At 34.1% G+C, this 23,025-nt stretch overlaps 2 protein-coding genes across 2 annotated transcripts; one reads left to right on the forward strand and one right to left on the reverse strand.

The window, feature by feature from the left end:
* The first annotated feature begins 9,501 nt into the window (after positions 1-9,501).
* LOC110685543 (short-chain dehydrogenase/reductase family 42E member 1-like) lies at positions 9,502-12,829 on the forward strand. Its single transcript, XM_021862085.1, has 5 exons — positions 9,502-9,794; positions 10,714-11,056; positions 11,540-11,808; positions 11,970-12,166; positions 12,253-12,829. Exons 1-5 carry the CDS (start codon positions 9,602-9,604, stop codon positions 12,691-12,693), a joined length of 1,443 nt encoding a protein of 480 aa, XP_021717777.1. The 5' UTR covers positions 9,502-9,601; the 3' UTR covers positions 12,694-12,829.
* A 224-nt stretch (positions 12,830-13,053) lies between these two features.
* LOC110685542 (AT-hook motif nuclear-localized protein 8-like) lies at positions 13,054-22,031 on the reverse strand. The gene is made up of 6 exons (XM_021862084.1): positions 21,642-22,031; positions 19,778-20,897; positions 18,162-18,220; positions 15,987-16,118; positions 15,135-15,299; positions 13,054-13,607 (listed from the first exon to the last, which is right to left on the reverse strand). Exons 2-6 carry the CDS (start codon positions 20,859-20,861, stop codon positions 13,401-13,403), a joined length of 1,647 nt encoding a protein of 548 aa, XP_021717776.1. The 5' UTR covers positions 20,862-20,897; positions 21,642-22,031; the 3' UTR covers positions 13,054-13,400.
* Between the last annotated feature and the right edge of the window lie 994 nt (positions 22,032-23,025).

The raw sequence follows: 23,025 nt of genomic DNA on the forward strand, positions 1-23,025 counted from the left end.
TGTACTTTTCTAGGTCTTTTTGACCGTTTTTTTTAATTATTTATTATTATTATTATTTTGAGGGATTATTATTATTATTATTATTATTATTATTATTATTATTATTATTGTTGTTGTTGTTGTTAGTATAATTATTTGTTAATATTATTATTATTACTAGTTTACTACTACTATTATTATAATATTATTATAATTATTATTATTATTATTATTATTATTATTATTATTATTATTATTATTAGTTTATTACTTATAAGTTATAAATTGTAAGAAACGCAAATGTTTCATAATTGAAATTGATTCAATACGACATAGTTAATGACTTAATGAGTTAATGCACATCAATATCTGACATCTCTATATGTATATTATATATATCTGTGAGTCTGTGACTATATATCAGTATATATAATAAACTAATAAGAACTTAATAAGTAATAATACTAATAACTAATAAAGTAATGAAAATCTAACCATTGTTTTTCATGGGCATTCAATCTAACCGTTGTATATTTGACTATTCGTACATTAGTATTGCATAATGATTTCATCACCACTTTAATTAGTGATTTCGTGATTTCGTCCTTTTAACTTATTAAGTTGTTTGAGTTAGTAATCTAAATAAAGTAACAAACTAAATAACGAATCCATTTAATCTCGTGTAAGTTATAATTTATAAGAAATGCAATGTTTGAAAATGGAAATTGATTCAATACGATATTGTTAATGTATATATGTATATGTAATTATAGATTAATTATTATGTATATCATATCGTACGAATGTACGGTTGGTATCATTATCATACTATCATAAGTATCATTGCCTCATTGAATTATTGGTATGTACTATAATCGATAAACATATTTACATATCTGATTATTAAAACTTAAAAGTTTAAAACACTTGTTGATCAATCTAATTGAATACTTGTACATTCTTAATTATCGATTTATCGTATTATAAGTATCAACTCATTAAATCATGGTCATGATTTCGTGATTTCGTCCATTTAACTTATTAAGTTGTTTGAGTTAGTAATCTAAATAAAGTAACAAACTAAATAACGAATCCATTTAATCTCGTGTAAGTTATAATTTATAAGAAATGCAATGTTTGGAAATGGAAATTGATTCAATACGATATTGTTAATGTATATGTAATTATAGATTAATTATTATGTATATCATATCGTACGAATGTACGGTTGGTATCATTATCATACTATCATAAGTATCATTGCCTCATTGAATTATTGGTATGTACTACAATCGATAAACATATTTACATATCTGATTATTAAAACTTAAAAATTTAAAACACTTGTTGATCAATCTAATTGAATACTTGTACATTCTTAATTGTCGATTTATCGTATTATAAGTATCAACTCATTAAATCATGGTCATGACGCGATCTTTAAAACAATCATGAATTCATGACCCAAACCGCTTATAAACCGAACCGACATGATCCAAACCGTTCATAAACCGAACCAATTGAACTGTGTAAACCCTCCACTAAAACGACCCATTTCAAACTGAACCGACATGATTCGCACCGTTTATAAACCGAACCGATATTGACCCGGGTAAACCCGCCCCTAAACCGACCCATTTCAAACCAAACCGGCTTGATCCAAACCGTTTGTAAACCGAACTGACATTGACCCGGGTAAACCCGCCCCCTAAACCGACCCGTATCAAACTGAACCGACATAATCCGAATCGTTTATAAACCGACCCGTTTATGACCCAAACCGAATTTAAACTGCAAAGAAATAAACCGAAACCAAACCGAGCCGTGACTAACCCAAACCGAACCAAACCGACCCGCCAGCTAAACTAAACCGTTTCAATCCGAACCGCTCCAAACCGAAACCGACTCAAACCGAGGTCAAACCGAACCGCCAGACCGAAGTCCCACCCCTAGATATGAGTTATGAAATGGGCTAAGTGGTGTTTTTGGACAAGTGGGCTAAGTGGCTTATATATATTTATAATCAAAGACTTAGCACTTAGCCACTTGACACGGACACGGAAATTAAAAGCCTAATACGATAATTAATTTTTATCGGTTTATTTTGAACTCCGATTATTTAACTATATATTATTTAATATTTAATTAAATGTAAATTGAACAATTACAATTATCATAACTGCTCATTCTTATCTTTTCGGATAACTGCCAATATTTTATCTATTTAAGATCAATTATGGATGAATGGACGTTCATCCTGTTCTTCTCCTCTTTTCTCTGTTTTCCCCAAAATCTCTAGGGTCTCATGATCGTTAGTACTAAACGCTCTTGAGTGTATATATTTGTATCCCAAAAACGTGTTCATCATAGCCTTGTTAGTACGGTGGGGCGAATAACGTTTTTAGGAAAGTGTTCTTCGTACACGCCTAGATCCATTATTTGTTTTTGTTGTTCCAATCAAATTTTCTACCAACAATCTAAAAACATTACTTTTGAAATATGGCATCAACAATGAAAGACATGGCTACGAATTTTGTCAAACTTGACAGGTTCGATGGAGGCAATTTTAGGCGCTGGCAGAAGAAGGTTCACTTCCTGTTGACAACCCTCAATGTGGCGTATGTTCTGACTCTGGAAGTACCACAAGAGGTTGAGAATGAAACCGTGGCTCAGAGTCGTGCAAGGCTATTCGACAATTTCATTTGCCACGATCACATTCTCAATGCCATGGAGGATACTCTATTCGACACTTATCTTAATGTTACTAGTGCAAAGGAATTATGGGAGATGTTAGAGTCCAGATACATGAAAGAAGATGCTACAAGTAAGAAATTTATTGTTTCCCAATTCAATTCCTACATGAAGAAAGACAATAGGTCAGTTATGGAACAATTCCATGAAATTGAACGAATTCTTGGTCACTTTAAACAGCATAATGTGAATATGGATGAATCTATTGTTGTTTCAAGTATTGTTGATAAATTACCCCTCTCTTGGAAGGATTTCAAGCATAGTTTAAAACATAAGAAAGAAGATATTTCTCTTGAAGAACTTGCTAACAATCTACGTGTTGAAGAGGAATTTCGTGAACAGGAAGACACTAAGGAACAACATGTTTCTAGTGTTAATGTTGTAGAAACTGGAGAATCCAGTAAGGCACAAAGCAAGAAGAGAAAGGGCAAACCGAACAAGCAAAATCAGAAAAATATGAACAAGAAACAATGCTGGAATTGTGGCAGCCCTGCTCACTTCAAGAAAAACTATTTGAAAAAGAAGAACAAAGGGAACAAGCAGAACTCGGGTGGGCAGAACACGAGTGGGCAGAAAAATTCTGAGAAACAGGATGTTTTTGTTGCTGTAATTTCGGAAGTCAATATGATTCAAGATGACAATTCTTGGTGGATTGATTCCGGTGCAACAAAGCATGTGTGCAAGGACAAGTCGATGTTTGCTTCTTATGTTCCTATGGAAGAAAGAACGGTCCTGATTGGAAAGGGCAGCGTTGTGATTGAGTTTACTTCTGGAAAAAATTCTGACTTTGAATGATGTTTATCATGTTCCTGAAATTAGGAAGAATCTTGTATCGGGTAGTCTTTTGAACCGTTTTGGTTTTAAGCTTGTGTTTGAATCTGATACTTTTGTAATCTCTAAGGGTGGGGTGTTTGTAGGAAAAGGCTATCTTCATGATGGCATGTTTAAGCTGAACATTATTAATAAAGTTGTTGTTAAGTCTGCTTATTTGCTTGACTCTTTTTCATTATGGCATCATCGTTTGGACATGTACATTTTAAACGTATGAATGATATGGCTAATCTGAACTTAATTCCTTATGTTGGAAAATGTAATGAAAAGTGTAAAATTGTATGGTTACTAAAATTACGAGGCAGTACGTCTTTTCCTTCCATTCAAAGAGAATCAAATTTGCTTGATCTTGTACATAGTGATTTGTGTGAAATGAATGGAATTATACTAACGGTGGGAAAAGATATTTCGTGACCTTTATAGATGACCATTCTCGTTATTGTTATGTTTATTTGCTGCATAGTAAGGATGAGGCACTTGACAAATTTAAGATTTACAAACCTGAAGTAGAATTGCATTGTGAATCCTTTATTAAGTGCTTAAGATCAGATAGGGGAGGAGAATATTATAATCCTTCATATTTCCAATCAACTGGAATTGTTCATGAACTTTCGGCACCCTACACACCACAACAAAATGGTGTGGCCGAAAGGAAAAATGGGGTTCTAACTGAAATGGTTAATGCAATGTTGTCTATTTCAGGATTAGAAAAAGGTTTTTGGGGTGAAGTAGTTCTAACTGCTTGTCACATTTTAAATCGGGTTCCAAATAAGAGAAATAAGAAAACTCCTTATGAACTTTGGAATAAAAGAAGACCTAACTTGACATACTTGAAAGTTTGGGGGTGTAGAGCAATTGTTAGAGTTCCTGAACCTAAAAGAAAGAAACTAGTTGAAAGAGGAATTGAGTGTATTTTCATTGGTTATGCTATGCATAGTAAGGCATATAGATTTGTAGTAATTGAGCCAAATAGTTTTATTTCGGTTAATACTGTCATTGAATCTAGAGATGCTGTATTTGATGAAAATAGGTTCACTTCAATTCCTAGACCTAAAGACTTAGTTGTTAACACCCCGTTGGAACAAGCTAGTGAAGATCCACAAGAAGTTAGGCGAACTAAAAGGATTAGAAAGGCTAAAGATTTTGGACCAGATTTTGTAACCTTTCTAGTGGAAGGATCAAGAGAAACAATTTGTGATTCTGTTTCTTTATGTCTAAACATAGAGGATGACCCTTTGACTTTCAGTGAGGCTATGAAGTCTCCTGATGCAGCTTTTTGGAAAGAAGCGGTAAATGACGAAATGGATTCGATCATGGGTAAGAAAACCTGGAAATTGGTGGATCTTCCACCAACTTGCAAACCAATTGGTTGCAAGTGGATTTTCAAAAGAAAAAGAAAATTCGATGGTACAATCGAAAAATTCAAAGCACGATTGGTAGTGCAAGGTTTTACACAAGAAGAAGGGATTGACTACTTTGATACCTATGCTCCTGTAACTAGGACAAGTACAATTAGGATGCTTCTTGCTTTAGCTTCTATTCATGGTTTGATAATTCACCAAATGGATGTAAAAACTGCTTTTCTAAATGGTGATTTAGAAGAGGAGATTTACATGAAACAACCCGAAGGGTTTGTTGTTCAAGGACAAGAGCACAAGGTCTGCAAGTTAAATAAATCCTTGTATGGACTAAAGCAGGTACCAAAACAGTGGCATCAAAAATTTGATGAAGTTGTTCTTGGGTACGGTTTTTCCATTAATGATGCTGATAAATGTGTTTACACAAAGTTTAATGGAAATAAGGGTGTCATCATATGTCTTTATGTTGATGACACGTTGATGACATGGTACTGACCTTGATGAGGTTGAAAATACCAAAGGATTTCTATCTGAAAATTTTTCCATGAAGGACATGGGAGATGCAGATGTTATTCGATCTTGGAATAAAAATTTCAAGGAATTCTAATGGATTGTGTTTGTCTCAATCTCATTACACTGAAAAGGTGTTAAGGAAGTTTGATAACTTTGATTGCAAACCTGTTTCTACACCTTTTGATCCGAGTATTAAGCTCACAAAGAACAAGGGAACTCCAATCTCTCAATTGGAGTATGCAAGAGTAATAGGTTGCCTAATGTATGCTATGACATGTACAAGACCGGACATTGCTTTTGTTGTTGGTAAACTAAGTCAGTTTACAAGTAATCCAAGTGATGCCCATTGGCATGTTGTAAGAAGGGTGCTTAAGTACCTCAAGAAAACAATTAATTTTGGATTATGCTTTTGTGGTGATCCTTCAGTTTTGGAATGCTATTTGGATGCTAGTTGGATTACTAGTAGTGATGATTATGCTTCCACAAGTGGATGGATTTTTACTCTTTGTGGGGGTGCTATTTCTTGGGGGTCCAAGAAACAAACTTGCTTGGCAGATTCAACTATGGCTGCTGAATACATAGCTTTAGCTTCTTCGGGCAAAGAAGCGGAATGACTAAGAAATTTTTTATATGGTATGCCCTTGTGGTCAAAACCTATATCACCTATCTCAATTCATTGTGATAGTGAAGCAACATTGGCAAGGGCATATAGTCAAGTTTACAATGGTAAATCAAGGCATATTGGTTTACGTCATAGTTATGTTAAAGATCTTATTCAAGATGGTGTCATAACTGTGGATTTTGTGCGCTCAAGTCAAAATTTGGCCGATCCTTTGACTAAAGGACTTGCAAGAGATTTGGTTAATAAAACAAGTAAAGGGATGGGCCTAAAGTCCATTGTGATCACCAATGATGGAACCTCAACTTGACACTCGTGATTACCCTCGAGTCTTAAGTTCAATGAGTCAAAGTACGTTATTTGTGTGGTTGAAGAGCACTAATCATTGTATTTTTCATCCCGATAATTATAATGCTTGTATTAGTTCCCATTTGTATTAAAGTAGGGTGAGCATAGCTCTTAATAAACTTCTAATAGAATTTATTTGAATTGTAATATAAGTATTGTAATATTTTATTATAATGTGTGCTTATATATTCAAATATTTCTATTATAATACTTTAATGGGAGTATTGTGAAGTTTACCTAAGTGAGCGTAAAGTTTGGCCGCTTTAAGGAGTTTTAGGACTTTTAACTCCGAGGCGCTCATGATTGGATACATGACACATTGTTAGAACAAAAACTGGAGGAATGAACAAGAGGGACCGGATATTTCTTCTAGGCACGTATCATAGCCGGTTTCCTAATAATTTATTATCGACCCTCTACGAAACAACAGGGTTAACACGATATAATTATTGGGATACAAAGAAGAGACAATTGATTTTGGTTGTTTATCAAAATCAATCTACAAAAAGTTTGTGTACAAGTGTTTGTAAAACCAATTAAGAGAAAATGCTATATATCAAATTCTCTCAAAAGAAGCAAGTTTTTTTTTTTATAATCTCTTTTTCTCATCCTTTTTTTCTTCATATATGTCATACAAACTCCTATTTATAGAGTTTATATGAAGAGTAGTTAATTAATATCCAACGGATATGTCCGTTCACAAAGCAATACGTTCAAAACTGTCAAAAACCGTCAGTTTAGAACTCCGCCCGGTCAAACCGGGCAATTGAGCCCTACCGGGCGCGAGCAACATCTCAATGAAATTGAGATAATTGACAATTTTTACTCGTACTCGCCCTATTTGCCCTGGCAGCCAGGGCAAAGCACAAATTAGTCAATTTTGCCTTGTATTGTCACTTTAATACATATTGCTTTGCCATACCTCTAAGTATAATCATTATGCTAATCCTCCTCAACACCTAGCATAATATAAACTTCATATATGAACTCATAAGCACATTTATCTATAAGTGTTCCAACACACATGGCCTTTTTAAATGTGTCAGCTCTTTACTAGATTTTAAGGGGATTGAAATCTTGTGTGTAATTTGGATTTAATTAGTCAAAGAGGATCACTGGTTCAAAGCATAGTCTACCATGTCATCCTGACTATTTGAAAATAAATTTACTAAGTAAAGGTTCAATCGTAAGACACTTTTATTTGGAAATGGTGGGGGATTGTTGGAATATTTCCAATAATAATGTTATGTGTGAGATGTTATCCCACATGGAAAAAGTAAGAAGGGAATGTATTGTTTATATTGTAAACAATTAGATATGAGTTATGAATTGGGCTAAGTGGTGTTTTTGGACAAGTGGGCTAAGTGGCTTATATATATTTATAATCAAAGACTTAGCACTTAGGCACTTGACACGGACACAGAAATTAAAAGCCTAATACGATAATTAATTTTTGTCGGTTTATTTTGAACTCTGATTATTTAATTATATATTATTTAATATTTAATCAAATGTAAATTGAACAGTTACAATTATAATAACTGCTCATTCTTATCTTTTCGGATAACTGCCAATATTTGATCTATTTAAGATCAATTATGGATGAATGGACGTTCATCCTGTTCTTCTCCTCTTTTCTCTGTTTTCCCCAAAAACTCTAGGGTCTCATGATCGTTAGTACTAAACGCTCTTGAGTGTATATCTTTGTATCCCAAAAACGTGTTCATCATAGCCTTGTTAGTACGGTGGGGCGAATAACGTTTTTAGAAAAGTGTTCTTCGTACACGCCTAGATCCATTATTTGTTTTTATTGTTCCAATCAATTTTTCTACCAACACAATATTGAGTTAAGCTCGTTACTCTTACAAAGTACTTGTATTAGATGTTGATGATGGTTTCAGGTTACATCAAATATAAAAATCATGTGGCATATGCAAAATACATAATACCAAGGATCATTTCTGCTAGAATGGATTCCAATATTATGTCTTCAAGTCTTAGCTTTCTGGAGTGCATTTCTAGGCTTGACAGTTTGCATAGCTTGCTGTTTTCCAGCCACTATATGCTCTGCCATGCCATGCTTATTTTTGACAGTTTCAGTTAAGGAATGCACGCCGTGGTTTACTTGCTGAATAACAAACATGGATATATTTGTAATTCATGAAGACCTTCCTGGATATACATACACAATTTTATTTTATTTTATTTTTTTTATTTTTTGTGTTCTATCCGGTTCACCCTTTGGGCTAATCCGGATTCAGGGATCAGTTCTGGGTGGTTAGGTTCCAGTCACCTCCCAATTGTTGTTGCGGGGGTTTGAACACGGGTCCTCCCTACCAAGTGTAGTCCCAGTCACCACTACACCAACAGCCAATTGGTGGATATACACAACTTTTTTGCTTGAAATTTGTTAGTATTTTGACATTCAAGTATCACTACTCAGGTTTGCATGCTGCTTAGCTTGATTGTGCTATGCTTGATATGTGACCTTTTGAGTTGTCTGTTGGTTTTCGATCCTTACATTACTGTTTTTTTTTTTAATATAATTTATTGTACGGAGTATATGATTTAGATACGAAGTAAAAGTTAACATTCGACATTTCATGTTGTTGCTTGTCAACTCTGTATTAAAACTTCTGTCACAAAATATCAATATCTACTTCAAACCTTCCATTTTGATTTTATATATGAAGTACAAGTATATATTATATTACATCTTAAATGCAACATACTATAACGAACATTAATCTTAACAGGACATAGATAGTAGAAGGATTAAATCGCATTTATAATTAGGTAAGCGGATGACAAAATAATGAAATCAACTAAAATAGAAATATTCCTTTCATGTGATTGCTATAGTATCAAATTATAGTAGTGATCATGTGTTAGTTTTTTGTTACATGCATCAAGTATGTGTTACATTAATTAAATAAGTTGCGTGTGATTAGCTGTACGTTGAACCAGCTAACTTCATTTTGATAACTTATTATTTATAAATAAAATTATGACAAAAGCGCGAAGCCCAACCAAGAGAAAACACGTGCTAGGATGTGTCATTGCCAACTGGTAAGTATGTTTAGACATAAGAATTAAAAATATTTAAGCAGTATAAACTACAAACTTGAAGCTATCTGTTTTCTTGAAGACTTTATGCTAAAATTGTAATGAAATTTAAGCTACATTAATAAAAGGAGAGAAAATGGTGAAAAAGGAGGGAAATGAAGGAATAGAAGGGAAGACAATAGTAGTGACTGGTGGTTTGGGGTTCTTGGGTGCATCTCTTTGCTTAAAGCTAGTTCAAAAAGGCGCTTTCGAGGTTCGATCCCTTGACGTTCGTATATCTTCACCATGGTCTTCTCTACTCTCTCAAGCTGGTGTTGTTTCTATTCTTGGTATGAACTAGATCTCTCTCAATTATTGTATTGAGTGTGATGTTATAATTTTAATATATATTGATGAGCGTTAGTATTTTGATTAGAGGATATATACTACCTCCGTTTCTTATTATGTGCAACAAAGGAATATTTTATGTCTCACAAATAATATCCCTTTGTTGCACATAATTAGAAACGTAGGTAGTATATATATATATATACACACTCTAAACTTATTTTAGTAAGAGTTGCATCCTTTTGACTTTTTTAATTAGGAAAGTTCGTGACCTCCTTTGTATGTTTAATTTTGTTACTCGCGTTGTTTCATACTTTCATAATACTGTATTGTAATTCGTCTATGCCATTTAAAAGTCAAACTTTGGTCATTCTTCATGGGTTACTTTTAAACAAATTTAAATATTATACACGCGTACAGGCACACATATTTTTGATGTATAGTAAATTTTTTTATATTAACGATGGCATTTGGTATACATGAATCTAATAAAGTCATCAAATCAGTAGGTATCCTATGTTAAATCATAAAAAATATGAGTTTCTTGATATACAACTGCTATATACTCATATATATACTATATAAGTAAATATAACACATGCATATAATATTAAGATCTACAAAAACTTAATATAGAAGTGATAAGAGTATATAAACCGATCTTGGGCTTCAACGGTTTATATACTCTATCAAGAAGCATGACCAGCATCTTATTACTAATATCTATGTACAGATTACAGAGTAGTATACTTGCTTATAATAAGTTGCAGGTATGATTTATATGTACAATGTCTATGTACCCGTTAAATTAGATCAGCAATGCACCTGTTTAATTTGTCTCTAATTCATTTAGTAGTCTAATAATAAGGCTTGGTGATATTTGATAAGGAACTTGGATTAGTGATCGCTTTGTGTTTACAGGGGACATTACTTGCAAAAAGGAAGTCGAAAAGGCTCTACAAGGGGCAGATTGTGTCTTTCATATCGCTTCTTATGGTATGTCAGGCAAAGAAATGCTTCGGACTGCTCAAATTAATAAGGTTAATATTGATGGTACTCGGATTATACTAGATGTCTGTCTGAAATTTGGGATCAAGAGGCTTGTCTATCTGAGTACTTGCAATGTTGTGTTTGGAGGAAAGGAGATTGTGAACGGAGATGAAAACCTGCCTTATCTGCCTCTAGGTGACTACTGCGATCCATATAGTCGTAGTAAAGCTATTGCCGAACAGCTAGTCCTCAAGTACAATGGCCGTCCATTCAGGTGATCACAGAATCTCCTATCCTGACTTTACTTATGAGGCACAGCATGCATCTATAATGCAAGGATTTGCTAGCTTGTACAGTTAACTGCCTTCTGCTGCCTCTACCGTGAATACTCCTGTCTTGAAATGATTAGATTTACACTTTTTAGGATGTCCAAAAAAAGTATCACAATTTCAAGTATAGTAATGATTTATGATCGGATTTTCTAATGTGCCATTAATGATAGAAAAGAACAACAAACTAACATAAAAGGTATTTTGTAAAACCTAACCATATAATATGAGATGTTGGGATAATATGACCTCTAATTTCAGACAGGGGAAGTACTTGCCTACATGGTGATTTCAAAGTTTCAGTATTCACCCTCATACATAGGAACTAATGTCAAATCTTTGCTTCGGGTTAAGCGATTTGCAAGTTTGTACAGGCATGTGTTAAAATGATTATACCTCACATCTAATGCCTTTACATTGATAACCAGGGACAATGGCGGAAATTTTTACTCCTGTGCAGTTCGCCCTGCTTCTATCTATGGCCCAGGTGAAGACAACATTTTCCCAAGGATAGTGAATTGTGCAAAATTAGGTATGCTGCTATTTAAAATTGGAAATGCAAGTGTGAAAACAGACTGGGTCTATGTAGATAATCTTGTAAGTGGTCTTCTGTTGGCAAGTATTGGGCTTTTAGACGAGGTTTCTGGGAGAGAGAGGCACCCTATCGCGGCTGGACAGTCTTATGTCATCTCAGATGGTACTGTGTACTTTTTTTTTTTTGCTAGTAATTATATTACATTTCAGGTATCCTCTTTAATTGACTCTTTCAGAGAGGATGTTCTGCTATGGAGTCAGTTCTCTCCTAGTTTATCTGCATAATTTATGTCTAAATAAATTTATATGATTTTCCACTAACAGGGTCCCCATCTAATACTTTTGAGTTCATTCGACCTCTGTTAGAAAGCCTGGAGTATGGCGTGCCAAACGCCTCATTGACTGTACCTTCTGCTCTTGTGTTCGGAAAGATATGTCAGGTTTTCTATACCATTCTATATCCATTGCTCAGCATCTCATGGCTTCCTCAGCCACTAATCCTTCCTGCTGAAGTGTACCAGGTATTAATCCCTTATCCTTCCATTTCTGCAGCATATTTGCAAGAGTACATCACAATTGCTAATATGCAAATTAAATGATGTGACAGATTGGTGTATCACATTACTTCTCATTGCAAAAAGCTGAGGAGGAGTTGGGATATTTTCCCGTTGTGAGTCCACAGGAAGGCATGGAGACCATGATTTCGTATTGGAGAGAAAGAAAGAGGCGAAATATAGATAGTCCCAAGTTATATGCATGGCTTTTTTGTGTGTTTGGGTTGTCTGGTCTTTTTATAGTCAACTTCTTACCAGATATCGGTCCTGTGACGCTTCTCAGAGCCATTGCTCTTCTCATCTTCAGATCAATGAGGAAAATCCGGATAGTATCGTGCATTGTGGCAACTGCACATATATCTGAGGCCATTTTTGCATGGTTCCTAGCGAAAAAGGTTGACCCTGCGAATGCAAGAGGCTGGTTTTGGCAGACACTGCTTCTTGCAACATTCTCATTGCGTCTTCTGTTGGCTAGGGCAGGACCTTTAAGCTAGGGTGTGACCTCTTTGTAAAGATTGTTTTACTTTAAATTTGTTGCACTTATATACAGATTACTTTTCCTACAGTCGAAAACAGATTCAGAGAAAACATATTTTAGGATTACTGACAAGGTTGCTAACATATTTTCTGTTTCCCTTGATTTTCATAGGCTTACTGAGTTACTGTTTTCGGCTTTGGATTGAAATTTGTAAAGCATAAGTGGATCAGCATTATTAAAAGTAGGATGGAAAAATGAGACAAAGAGCTAGATAGACAAGGGAAACATAAATTACAGGATCACACTCTGATTTAAGCATCATTATGATTAATATCCAAGTATATAAAGATTATAACGAGTCTCGTCAAAGTGAGGTATCAAGAGAATTGCTGACTATCATTATGATGAAGGATCAAACTGCAATAAATAAATAATAATGTTTAATTAAACATCAGATCAAAGAATAGTGACCTGAATCCCAATCTAATACCCTCTCCTGAGAGCATGAGCTACACTTCGACCTAGACTAGTAGATCTTAAACCTATGGGCTGTATCATCTATAACTAGTAACTACTCACTCTCCTGTCAGTCAAGTATGACAATAAAGAGAGTACTTAAACTAAACAAAGGCATTGAATACGAATCAGGACCAAGATTGTGGTGGCCTGATCAATATGATAGTTTTACACCATGCCAAAGCATGTAGCAAAGATGCCACTTCCTCATGGACTGACGGATATGATGAGTGGATCCGCAGTGCTATCAGCAGCTCCGGCAGTTTGGTTAAATGGGATTCCTGTCATGCATGGAGATTCACTCAAAGTCCCATGTGATGGTGGGCTTCTGGGTCCTGCTGGTCCAGCCACAGCAAGAGGTCTTGCAGGAGTAACAACAGATTCTGTATTTCCCATATTGCAGAATACAGCAACCTGCCATACATATCAGAAACTGTTTTAGAGTATGCACTACTTGGTTTAATGCATGACTTTCCATCTTTTACATACTTTGAAACCATAAAACGGGCATTCAAAGAACTAGAATAACATTCTAATAACCTACAATGCAGCTTCTTCTACTGGAAGGGCATAGAGCATTATACTACCTCCGTCTTTATATAATAAGCAACATCTATATTGTAGTTTAGTTTTTGTACAAAAAAACATAGGTCTCTTTCTTAGCAAGTTACACTCTTGATGATATAATTATAAGAATCCCAATGATACACTTAGTAGGAGAAGTAAGAAATAAATTATGAAAGATGGCAAAGGTAGTTTAGCCATATTTCCTGAAAATAACTACAAAATCAATGCAGCTAGTTATTTTAAATGGTATACAATTATACATAAAAACATAGATACACATAATGAACGCCTTAACTGGTCAATGTAACTGTATCCATTGGAGGAGTGATAAATAAATTTCATTCACAAATGTTTTAAAAAATTCTCTATCACAAAGAGGGCATTTTGGTGTTTCATGTAAGATGTAACAAGGGGAGCATTTTAGTATAAATTTTGCTAAATTCGGGGATTTATTAGATTTTTTTTAAAAAAAACTTACCCTATATATTGCGCTAGGGTGCATATAGATCAAGTTAAAATAATGAGTAGCTAATATTTTCTTATATTGACTCATGTAAGGTCTAAGGTATTAAATACTCTCCATTCACAAATTCCAAAAGTAGCAAACAATTTTTAAGGAGCCATGAATATTCACGAGTATTAAGAAAGATCTTATGTTCAAAACCATTAATGCCAAAATAATCAATAACAACTAGGGGTGGCAATTCGGGTCAGTGGGTCAGGTTCGGGTCAGATTTCGGGTTATACTTAAAAACAATAAAAAAAATAGTGTAAAACTAAATATTATTACGAAATATGAAATTTTGGTCAAATCGGGTTATTCGGGGTCGGGTCGGGTTCGGGTTTCTCTCAGTAACTTCGGGTCGGGTTTGTTCGGGTTATCGGGTCGGGTCAGGGATTGCCAGCCCTAATAACAACACACCCAACTTGAGCAACCTAAGACCTGAATATGTTTACTTAGCTACCGAAGAATATACTACTAGCTTTGCTGTCCTCGATTATAATAACAAGAAACAAGTAGAAAGACATCAAGATTAACTAGGGATAAGAAGACAACACACTTGAGGAGAACATTAGCTCAATAAGCATTTTAAACAATAAATATCTGCCGCATTGGAAACTCAATTTTTAAGTTGCAGGCTGAAATCAGTGTTTATCATATGATTATATATTGACATTGCCCTGGACTCTAATAGAACACTCGATATCTGCTCAGTCATCAACTACATAGTCAAAACATAATATCCACCCGTCTAAGAGCATTTAGACTTAGCGTTTCTTTAACAAAAATTAATTAGTCCATGATTTATAACAACTGTAAAACTCGGTAGAAAAATATAAAATTGGCCTGTGAGAGATGGACAGATGTCAAACCTGTACTGGAGACGCAGCAGTTAAGAGACCGGCAACACCACCTCCTAAAATACGGCCATCAGGATCTTTTAAAGAAACAGTTAAACCGCCACTCCAACTACGTGGACCACTGCCGCCATCTAAAAGCCTGAATGAACCTGAGAGTGACACAATTTCGAAACGTCCCTGCAGTAGAGAGCAGGATAAATATAACAGAACAGAAAACCAAGAAGAAGATTTTAGTAAGAATCGTTAATGTAGCACAGTCTTCATCTTCTGCCTACTCATGACATGGTAAATTATAAACCAGACAAACTAAAATTCGAAAAGGCACGCCACATTTGTAAAACATTGTTGCCTGAGCTGTGCAATTACACAAGGATGAAGATCACTTATCCTTATGGAATGCAGGATTATCAGAATTAATACTTAAGTAGCCAATGAAATTGTAAGATGAAACCATGCATGTTTTGTCTTAGTTTACTATATGCGTACAATGTAATCTAATCAATAAGGGTGTATTGCATTATTGGTATTAAATAAAATAAATCAATATTTTCAGAGTATATTACGATTTGAATCATTATAGACTGTAGTGTAAACCTAAAAATTGCATTATAGGTAACATATCCATAATTAATACCCTTGAACCTTAAAGCAAGCACCTTATGTATAATGAACATGTGATGTACAAATCATCCAAATTTTGTCAATGTGCAAAGGTAACTATCTTATTAAATCTAAAAAGCAGCTTCAACCCTTCTCAATAATAATGGTTAAAAGGCAATTTAGAAATTAGTTACTTATCATACACACCCATTACATATCCACTTCTAAATGATGCATGTAACGCATATAAATGTGGCAACAAACCTCATATGTTGATAAGTCACCAGGCAACACTACTGGACGAATTGTCGCACTCGATATAGATCCGATAGCAGAATTAATGAAGATAACACTAGCACCACTTTGGGTAAGTGACATGATTTTAGAGGATATATCCTGCAACAATAAAAAAAAAAAAGGTATGGAAGTCAAAAAAAACAAATTAAGCTTGACCAAAAGGCTCGACTTAATGTAGAATAATAATTTATCTGGTTTAGGTTTGAGAACAACCAGGAAAAACTACAATACAGCACAATTCCGCCTGCCTACCCTGATGACACATATTGCGCGCAAACATGAAGTGAAAACAACTTGTTCAAATATATGAACCACAAAGCCATTCATATCAAACTTGGATCCAACAAGTAAAGAAGCAAAAGTTAAAAAATAAAGACAGCTTACATCGTCAAAATCAAGAATTTGGATTCTCAGTAATTATATCACCTAATGCTCATGATGAATTAAATTGGCAGTTGAGATATGTCTGTTCTGCAATAATTTTGTAGAATGACAACTTTTGTGATTAAGTTTTGGAAGGAAGAACTATAATTACAACATGAATCCACCTACCTAGGCTTATAACACATTGCATGCAGACATGAAGAGAAAAAAAAGACTTGTTAAAATCTGGATTATGCAGACATTCATATCCAACTTGGACATAGTAAGCGAAGAAGCTAATCATAAACAAGGACAAACTTAACAGCATGGAAAACAAAGAAGAAGAGATGACATTCTTCAGCTTCAATTTGTGCTACTTGTTGGGAAGAAGAAATAATGCTACTGCTTTATATTAGAATAAGAGGAAAATATAAAGGCTATGACTAGCTTGCCTTTTTACTGATTTCATTTCTTCTTGCTTTTCATCAAGTTACAAGAAGCATATATATAGCAAACCAAAATATAACTGACGGGAATGCCAACAGCTTGGCACATGAAAAGCTTTCAACGGTTAACTAATATAATGTCCACTTATCACACACACTAATTACATTAAGTTGTGACCTTTAGAATTACTTTATTCAATACCACAGACAAGCGAAACATGTTTCACATTGGGAGAAAAGAGGAGCAAATAATATAGCTTATGCAACTGCAAATAAAAAAGGATACATTTCTTCAGCAATAACTATTAAATCTATGGTATTTCGCTTAACTAATCTAAAACTAACTCACGTAAAACGTAAGCAAAATATCCTGATTAGTTCAAAGGTAAATTAAGAATGTTTGACAAACAAACCCAAAAACATGACATCTACTCATATATTATTATAACAATTTGCCCAAGTTTTTTGTTCCACCTAGAAGCAGATCATTACTTATTAAACATGATGCAATAGTTGTTTTTGCAAAGTAAAACATGGACATTAAGGAGGATATCATAAGACTATTTGACAACTTAATTATCTACAAAACATATGTATACATGTATCACATGATGGAGATCCACCAATTTGCCATTGCAAGAGGAAGAATATGGAATTGAATGATGTATAAGCAGAGAAGACATAGTACTCGATATGTCGATATCAATTCTGAATTCATATGCCAAGCAGCCAACAGCATCTAGTCTCATTTACTCAAAAAGATAAGAACCACATGCATTCTTATCATGTAAAAGACTAGTTTAATAACACCAACATAGCAGATAACAAGAGAGGAATATTGCACACAAAATAGTATGTACAAATCTTACACAATAACTAGAAGAATATAAGAGGAATAATAAATTCCAGGGGGAAAAAATTTTAGTTCAATCAATTCCCCAATGTTCTGCATTTAAAATTGAAATTTTGCCGCATTTGATGATTGATATGAATATAGACCCATTTATAATTACCATCATCAAAAGAGTTAAGAAACTCGAGTTAAAAAAATTCTCAATTATTAATCTGAAATAAATTAGTTTTTAATCTATATAATCATATGTTTTAATAGTTAAATTTATTTCACCAGCCATACACCTAAATCACATACATATATCACAAGGTAAAACAACACTAGATACATCGAAATTAACAGCAGCAACTCTTTAACAAATTTTGCTAGCATGTCTCAAGAGGTCCAAATGTAGATAGCTTTCCTAAATCTACCATTAATTAGTCATCATCAACTATATTTAATCGATTCTTTGAAAGCAAAATGAAGATGAGTAATTACCTCTCCAGTATTAACAATAATTACATCTCCATTAAGGCCGCCACAAAGTGCAGGATTTCCTGCAATTAAAATATCAAATAAGCAAGTGCAACTTCGAAATCTTACTGCATGAAGATGGTTCTACAAAAATAAAATAATAACAAAAAAAAAAAAAAAAAAAAAAAGGAGCAATTGATGTAAATAGACAGAACTTAGGATGAATGTGCGAAAAAAAAAAGACTCAACTATGAAGGATGTTCACAAACCTAGCATCGGTAAGTCTATTTTTGTTAACATGGTGCATTATTAAGGCGTTCTTACTTCACAAATTCATTCTATATACGCCATTTTTATCTATAAAAACCATATATTAACATGTTAATTTGAAAAAAAGAGGAACAAAAAACCATCATTCATATAATTAGCATAACTACAAATACAGTCAATAGCTTTCTAGTTTAAAACCGTGGTTAGTATAATTTTCAAAAGCGAGGATGATGGAGAAAAGGTAGCATATATGTTAAAAACGGAACTGCGGGAACAAAAACAGTAAGAACAAAGTTACCGAAAAATAGACTGAGTCGCGGACTATGTCGCTTTCTTTAGAACATTCACGGCACTGCCCTGAAATGGTGCAAGCAGTTCGTACTAAACCGGATGTTCCCCAGGATAAAACAGCCTTTCTCTATTGAAATTATACCGGTGGAACTGCACAAAACCACCGGGCAACTAAACACCCAAAAAGAAAAGAAACTGCTCGAGGGTTTTGTTTTTGTGAGGAAAAATAGAGAGGAGAAGAAGATTGCTGTTCGTATTTTTTGTGTATCAAAAACAGGAAATCAACACGCCTTTTATAGGAAAAATTGCAACGTAACTGCTGCTGTTTAATTAGGCACTAATCACGCAATTAAAACGGTCATAAGTTGAACGTTCAAAACGGTTACAGAAGATTAATGCGTGGCAAAACGTTTAGCAAAAAATCAGGTAAAACGTTTGCATGATTAACGCTCCATTAATCAGTTTTGAATAAAAACGGTCAAATGCAATCAGTCAAAAACGTTTAGCAAAAATCAAGGAACTAATCACGCAATTAGCCTTGTCCAAAAAATAAGTTTATTTAATAAACCCGACCCGACCCGGCTCGGTTCGGCGCGCGTGTGTGATAGATGGTTTACCATATAGGTCCTCCCTCTCCACAAAATGTGGGTAGCCCAAGGGCCACACCCCTTTAGCCCACTCTCTATATTATAAAGAGAGTAAAACTCTCATTTCCCACCAATGTGGGACTTTGAGTTTTTCACAAAATTCACACACTACACACTACACACTTGTTGTTCCAACAATATATATAAAAGTGCTTGTGAAAAAGGGAGTTAAGGGTCAATGGCTTAAAGAAGAAGATCAAAGGCAAGAAGAAGGGCAAATATGTAACTTTCCCTAATTCAGGAGAATCTTAAACTGATATTGCAACATAACCTCTTAATCTACAGAACATATTGAATAAGTCAATCATAACCAATCCAATAAGTATATATACTAGTACTAGATATCATATACTAGTACTCCATTTCTTTTTGTCCTGCGACAAATATAATTAACATCAGAAATCAAAAGCTGAAAATCATATATATGCATACCCTGACGCACTCTCCCACCACCCCGGGGACGTCCTCTGACCCTACTTCGTGATCCACCACCCTGTTGCTGTTGTGGTTGCAGCTGCTGCTGGTCCTCCTGTTGCGGCTGCGGTGGAGGCGGCTGCTGCTCCTCCTGAAGATGCGGTGGTTGTTGCAGTAGCGATGGTTGCTGCACCTCCTGAAGAGGTGGCTGTTGCGGTTGTTGTTGCACCTCTTGAAGAGGCGGATGTTGCGGCAGCGGTGACTGCCCCTGCTTCTGAGGAGGAGGTTGTTGCTGCAGTTGAGGAGCAGTCTGTTGTTGCTGCAGTTGAGGAGCAGTCTGTTGTTGCTGCAGTTGAGGAGCAGTCTGTTGCTGCAGCAGTGTCGGCAGCGGCGGCTGCTCCTGCTGAAAAAAACTCTGTTGTTGCTGCAATTGAGGAGCAGTCTGTTGCTGCTGCAGCGGCGGCTGCTCCTGCTGAAAAAAACTCTGTTGTTGCTGCAGTTGAGGAGCAGTCTGTTGCTGCTGCAGCGTCGGCAGCGGCAGCTGCTCCTGTTGAAGAAAACTCTGTTGTTGCTGCAGTTGAGGAGCAGTCTGTTGCTGCTGCAGCATCGGCAGCGGTGGCTGCTCCTGCTGAAGAAAACTCTGATGTAGTTGTTGCTGGTGCTGCATGAGATGGTAAGGAGGCAGTTGGCGAAACTGTATCCTTTGATGTTGCTGCGGCGGCGGAGTGGCAATGGTGACACCAGGAGAAGCAAAAGAGAGAGGAATAGCCATTGATGAAAATTCAGGGCCATTCTTTCTAGGCCTACCTCTCCTCTTCCTTGATGACTCCCCATTGCCATTGCCATTACCACTGCCACTGCCACTGCCACGTCCCCTACCATTGACACGGCCTCTTCCACTGTCACCGCCACGGCCATTGCCATTGCCACGTCCACTGCCAATACCGGAAACCGGCCTGGACACGGCGATTCCTTCCGAGCCAGCAACAACAGGAATGTTCTGTGTCACCGCCTGCGGAGGCTCCGTTGGTGGATTTTGCATTCCTCCACCGTCAACGCCGCCGCTGCTGCCACCAACGTTAGTCATTTCACTTCCTAACATTTCTTTTTCACTGCCGTTATTTTATTCTTAAATTCCCTGCAAAAATTAAGTAAAAAAAAAATTAATTAATTTTAATTCAATCCATTAAAATTAAGTAAAAAAAAATTAATTAATTTTAATTCAATCCATTAATAAATTAATTCTACAGAACACAACTAAATGATCTTACATGTCAAATTTTTTGATTTTTTTTTTTAAAAAAAAATTCACTCCTGAGATTTAGTAAAAAAAAATTAAATAATTTTAATTTAATCCATTAATTCCACAGATAATTAAGAACAAAAATAAATGATCTTACATGTCAAATTTTTTGAATTTTTTTTTTTTAAATTCACTCCTGAGATTTAGTAAAAAAAAAATAATAATAATTATAATTTAATCCATTAATTCCACAGATAATTAAGAACAAAAATAAATTATCTTACAAGTAAAAAACTTTATTTTTTTTAAAAAAAAAAAAATATAGAATCCACTCCTGAAATTTAGTAAATTTTACAGTAAGCGAGTAAATGAGTGAGTGAGTACAATTAAAACCCTAACTACCTCATGTAAGAAATTTTTTTACTAAAATACAGCATACCAGATAATTCTGCTGATTTTACTGGCGATTTTTATTTTATTTTTTTCATGATCAACCAGAAAAATCGCAGAATTTGTCGAATTTCAATGTAATTACTTGTAATTCCATGATGAAAATAAAAATTAGGAATTTTTTTTTTTTACCAATAATTAAGAATCAAACAACAATAGAGGAATTTTGAAAACAAAATAAAAACTCACCAAAAATAAGGGAGAAATGATGACAACAATGAGAGAGATAAAAAAAATAGCAGAGAATTGAGATTATATATAGAAGATGACTGAGAAAAAAATTGAATTAAATTCAATTATCATTTGTATTATTGTTGGTGTAATTGATTATTGTATTCTGATTTATACCTATTATAGATATATTATACTATCATTGTGATTTCTTTCCTTAACTATAATATTTAAGAAAATCTTTTTTTTTTTTTTAAACGGGTCTGAGCCACACCCGTCACAACTGTCTATTTTATACTATCAAGGAGATTCCACCTTAAAATCATATGCCAATAAAAAAGTAGTCCCTTAGCCTTATAATGTGAACACAACTTTTTTATTTCTTCAATGTGGGATACACATCCTAATACTAACTCTCACTTATAAACTCAACTAATGTGGGACAACACATCACTTACTTGTAGATTTTCGCTCAACATCTTTTTTTTCTTAGGTGTTTTGGCTGTCAGCCTGTCATTGTAAAAATATAAGACATTAAATCACTAATTATTTATATTTTTTTAAAAAAGTAACTACTAAATTCATGTTTTTTTAGGACTACTAAATTCATGTTCTTTTCATCTTACTTATGCTGGTATGACTTTGTTTTATTAAATTCAAATTAATTTTACTAAATTTAAATTAATTTTAATAATTCTCAATTATATTTCTTTTATAAAATTACTGATTTTTACCAACTAAAATTATTTTTATTAAATTGGATTATATATACTTAACTAGAGTTATTTTTATTGCACTGAAATTATTTTTACTTAATTATTTTTTATAGGATGAAGAGAGCAAAACCTTAAGTATTTATTACTCTGTAAATAATTTAACGTGTCATAATTTCATTTGCTTTCTCATAAAAATTAATTTATCTAAGGGGACAAAGATCATCTACTTCTCGATTCTCACTGTATAAATAATTGTTGAGGTTTTTAATATTGTTCGAAAAATTATAAAAATAATTTTGATAAAATACTAGATAATCTATCCCTGAGTAAATTATATTCTCGGATTTTAAAGCTATTTGCAATTAAAAAAAATCTTTTAAATATAATTATAAAAAAATTGGCATTACTGAAAGTATAAATGATTAATAATCACAATCGTTAATTAACTTTGACATGAAATACAATGGGCCCTTGCCCGCCCAAACAAAGAATTCACAGTAAATTTTGAAATTTTAATTCCTATCCATGTATCAACTTTATTTAGTAATATAAACCATGTATTCACAATAATTTTTAAAATTTGCTAAAAGTGTCTTATTAACAACTTTATATTTTTTAACAAATGAGTGTAATACAAATGAGGTAAATGTTTTTTGTAAGAAAGAAAAAGTAACAATGAACTAAAA

The sequence above is a fragment of the Chenopodium quinoa genome, unplaced genomic scaffold (genome assembly GCF_001683475.1).
Source record: "Chenopodium quinoa cultivar QQ74 unplaced genomic scaffold, ASM168347v1, whole genome shotgun sequence".
Classification (NCBI taxonomy): Eukaryota; Viridiplantae; Streptophyta; class Magnoliopsida; order Caryophyllales; family Amaranthaceae; genus Chenopodium; species Chenopodium quinoa.

Excerpts from the sequence above, each read along its gene's own strand:
- LOC110685542 (XM_021862084.1), bottom strand. The coding sequence starts at position 20,861 with ATGTTAGGAAGTGAAATGACTAACGTTGGTGGCAGCAGCGGCGGCGTT. Across the intron at positions 15,300-15,986 it reads GTGACTTATCAACATATGAG|GGACGTTTCGAAATTGTGTC; the intron begins GTTTGTTGCCAC and ends TCTCTACTGCAG. Across the intron at positions 13,608-15,134 it reads CTGCTGCGTCTCCAGTACAG|GTTGCTGTATTCTGCAATAT; the intron begins GTTTGACATCTG and ends TATGTATGGCAG.
- LOC110685543 (XM_021862085.1), top strand. The coding sequence starts at position 9,602 with ATGGTGAAAAAGGAGGGAAATGAAGGAATAGAAGGGAAGACAATAGTA. Across the intron at positions 9,795-10,713 it reads TGGTGTTGTTTCTATTCTTG|GGGACATTACTTGCAAAAAG; the intron begins GTATGAACTAGA and ends TTGTGTTTACAG. Across the intron at positions 11,809-11,969 it reads GTCTTATGTCATCTCAGATG|GGTCCCCATCTAATACTTTT; the intron begins GTACTGTGTACT and ends TTCCACTAACAG.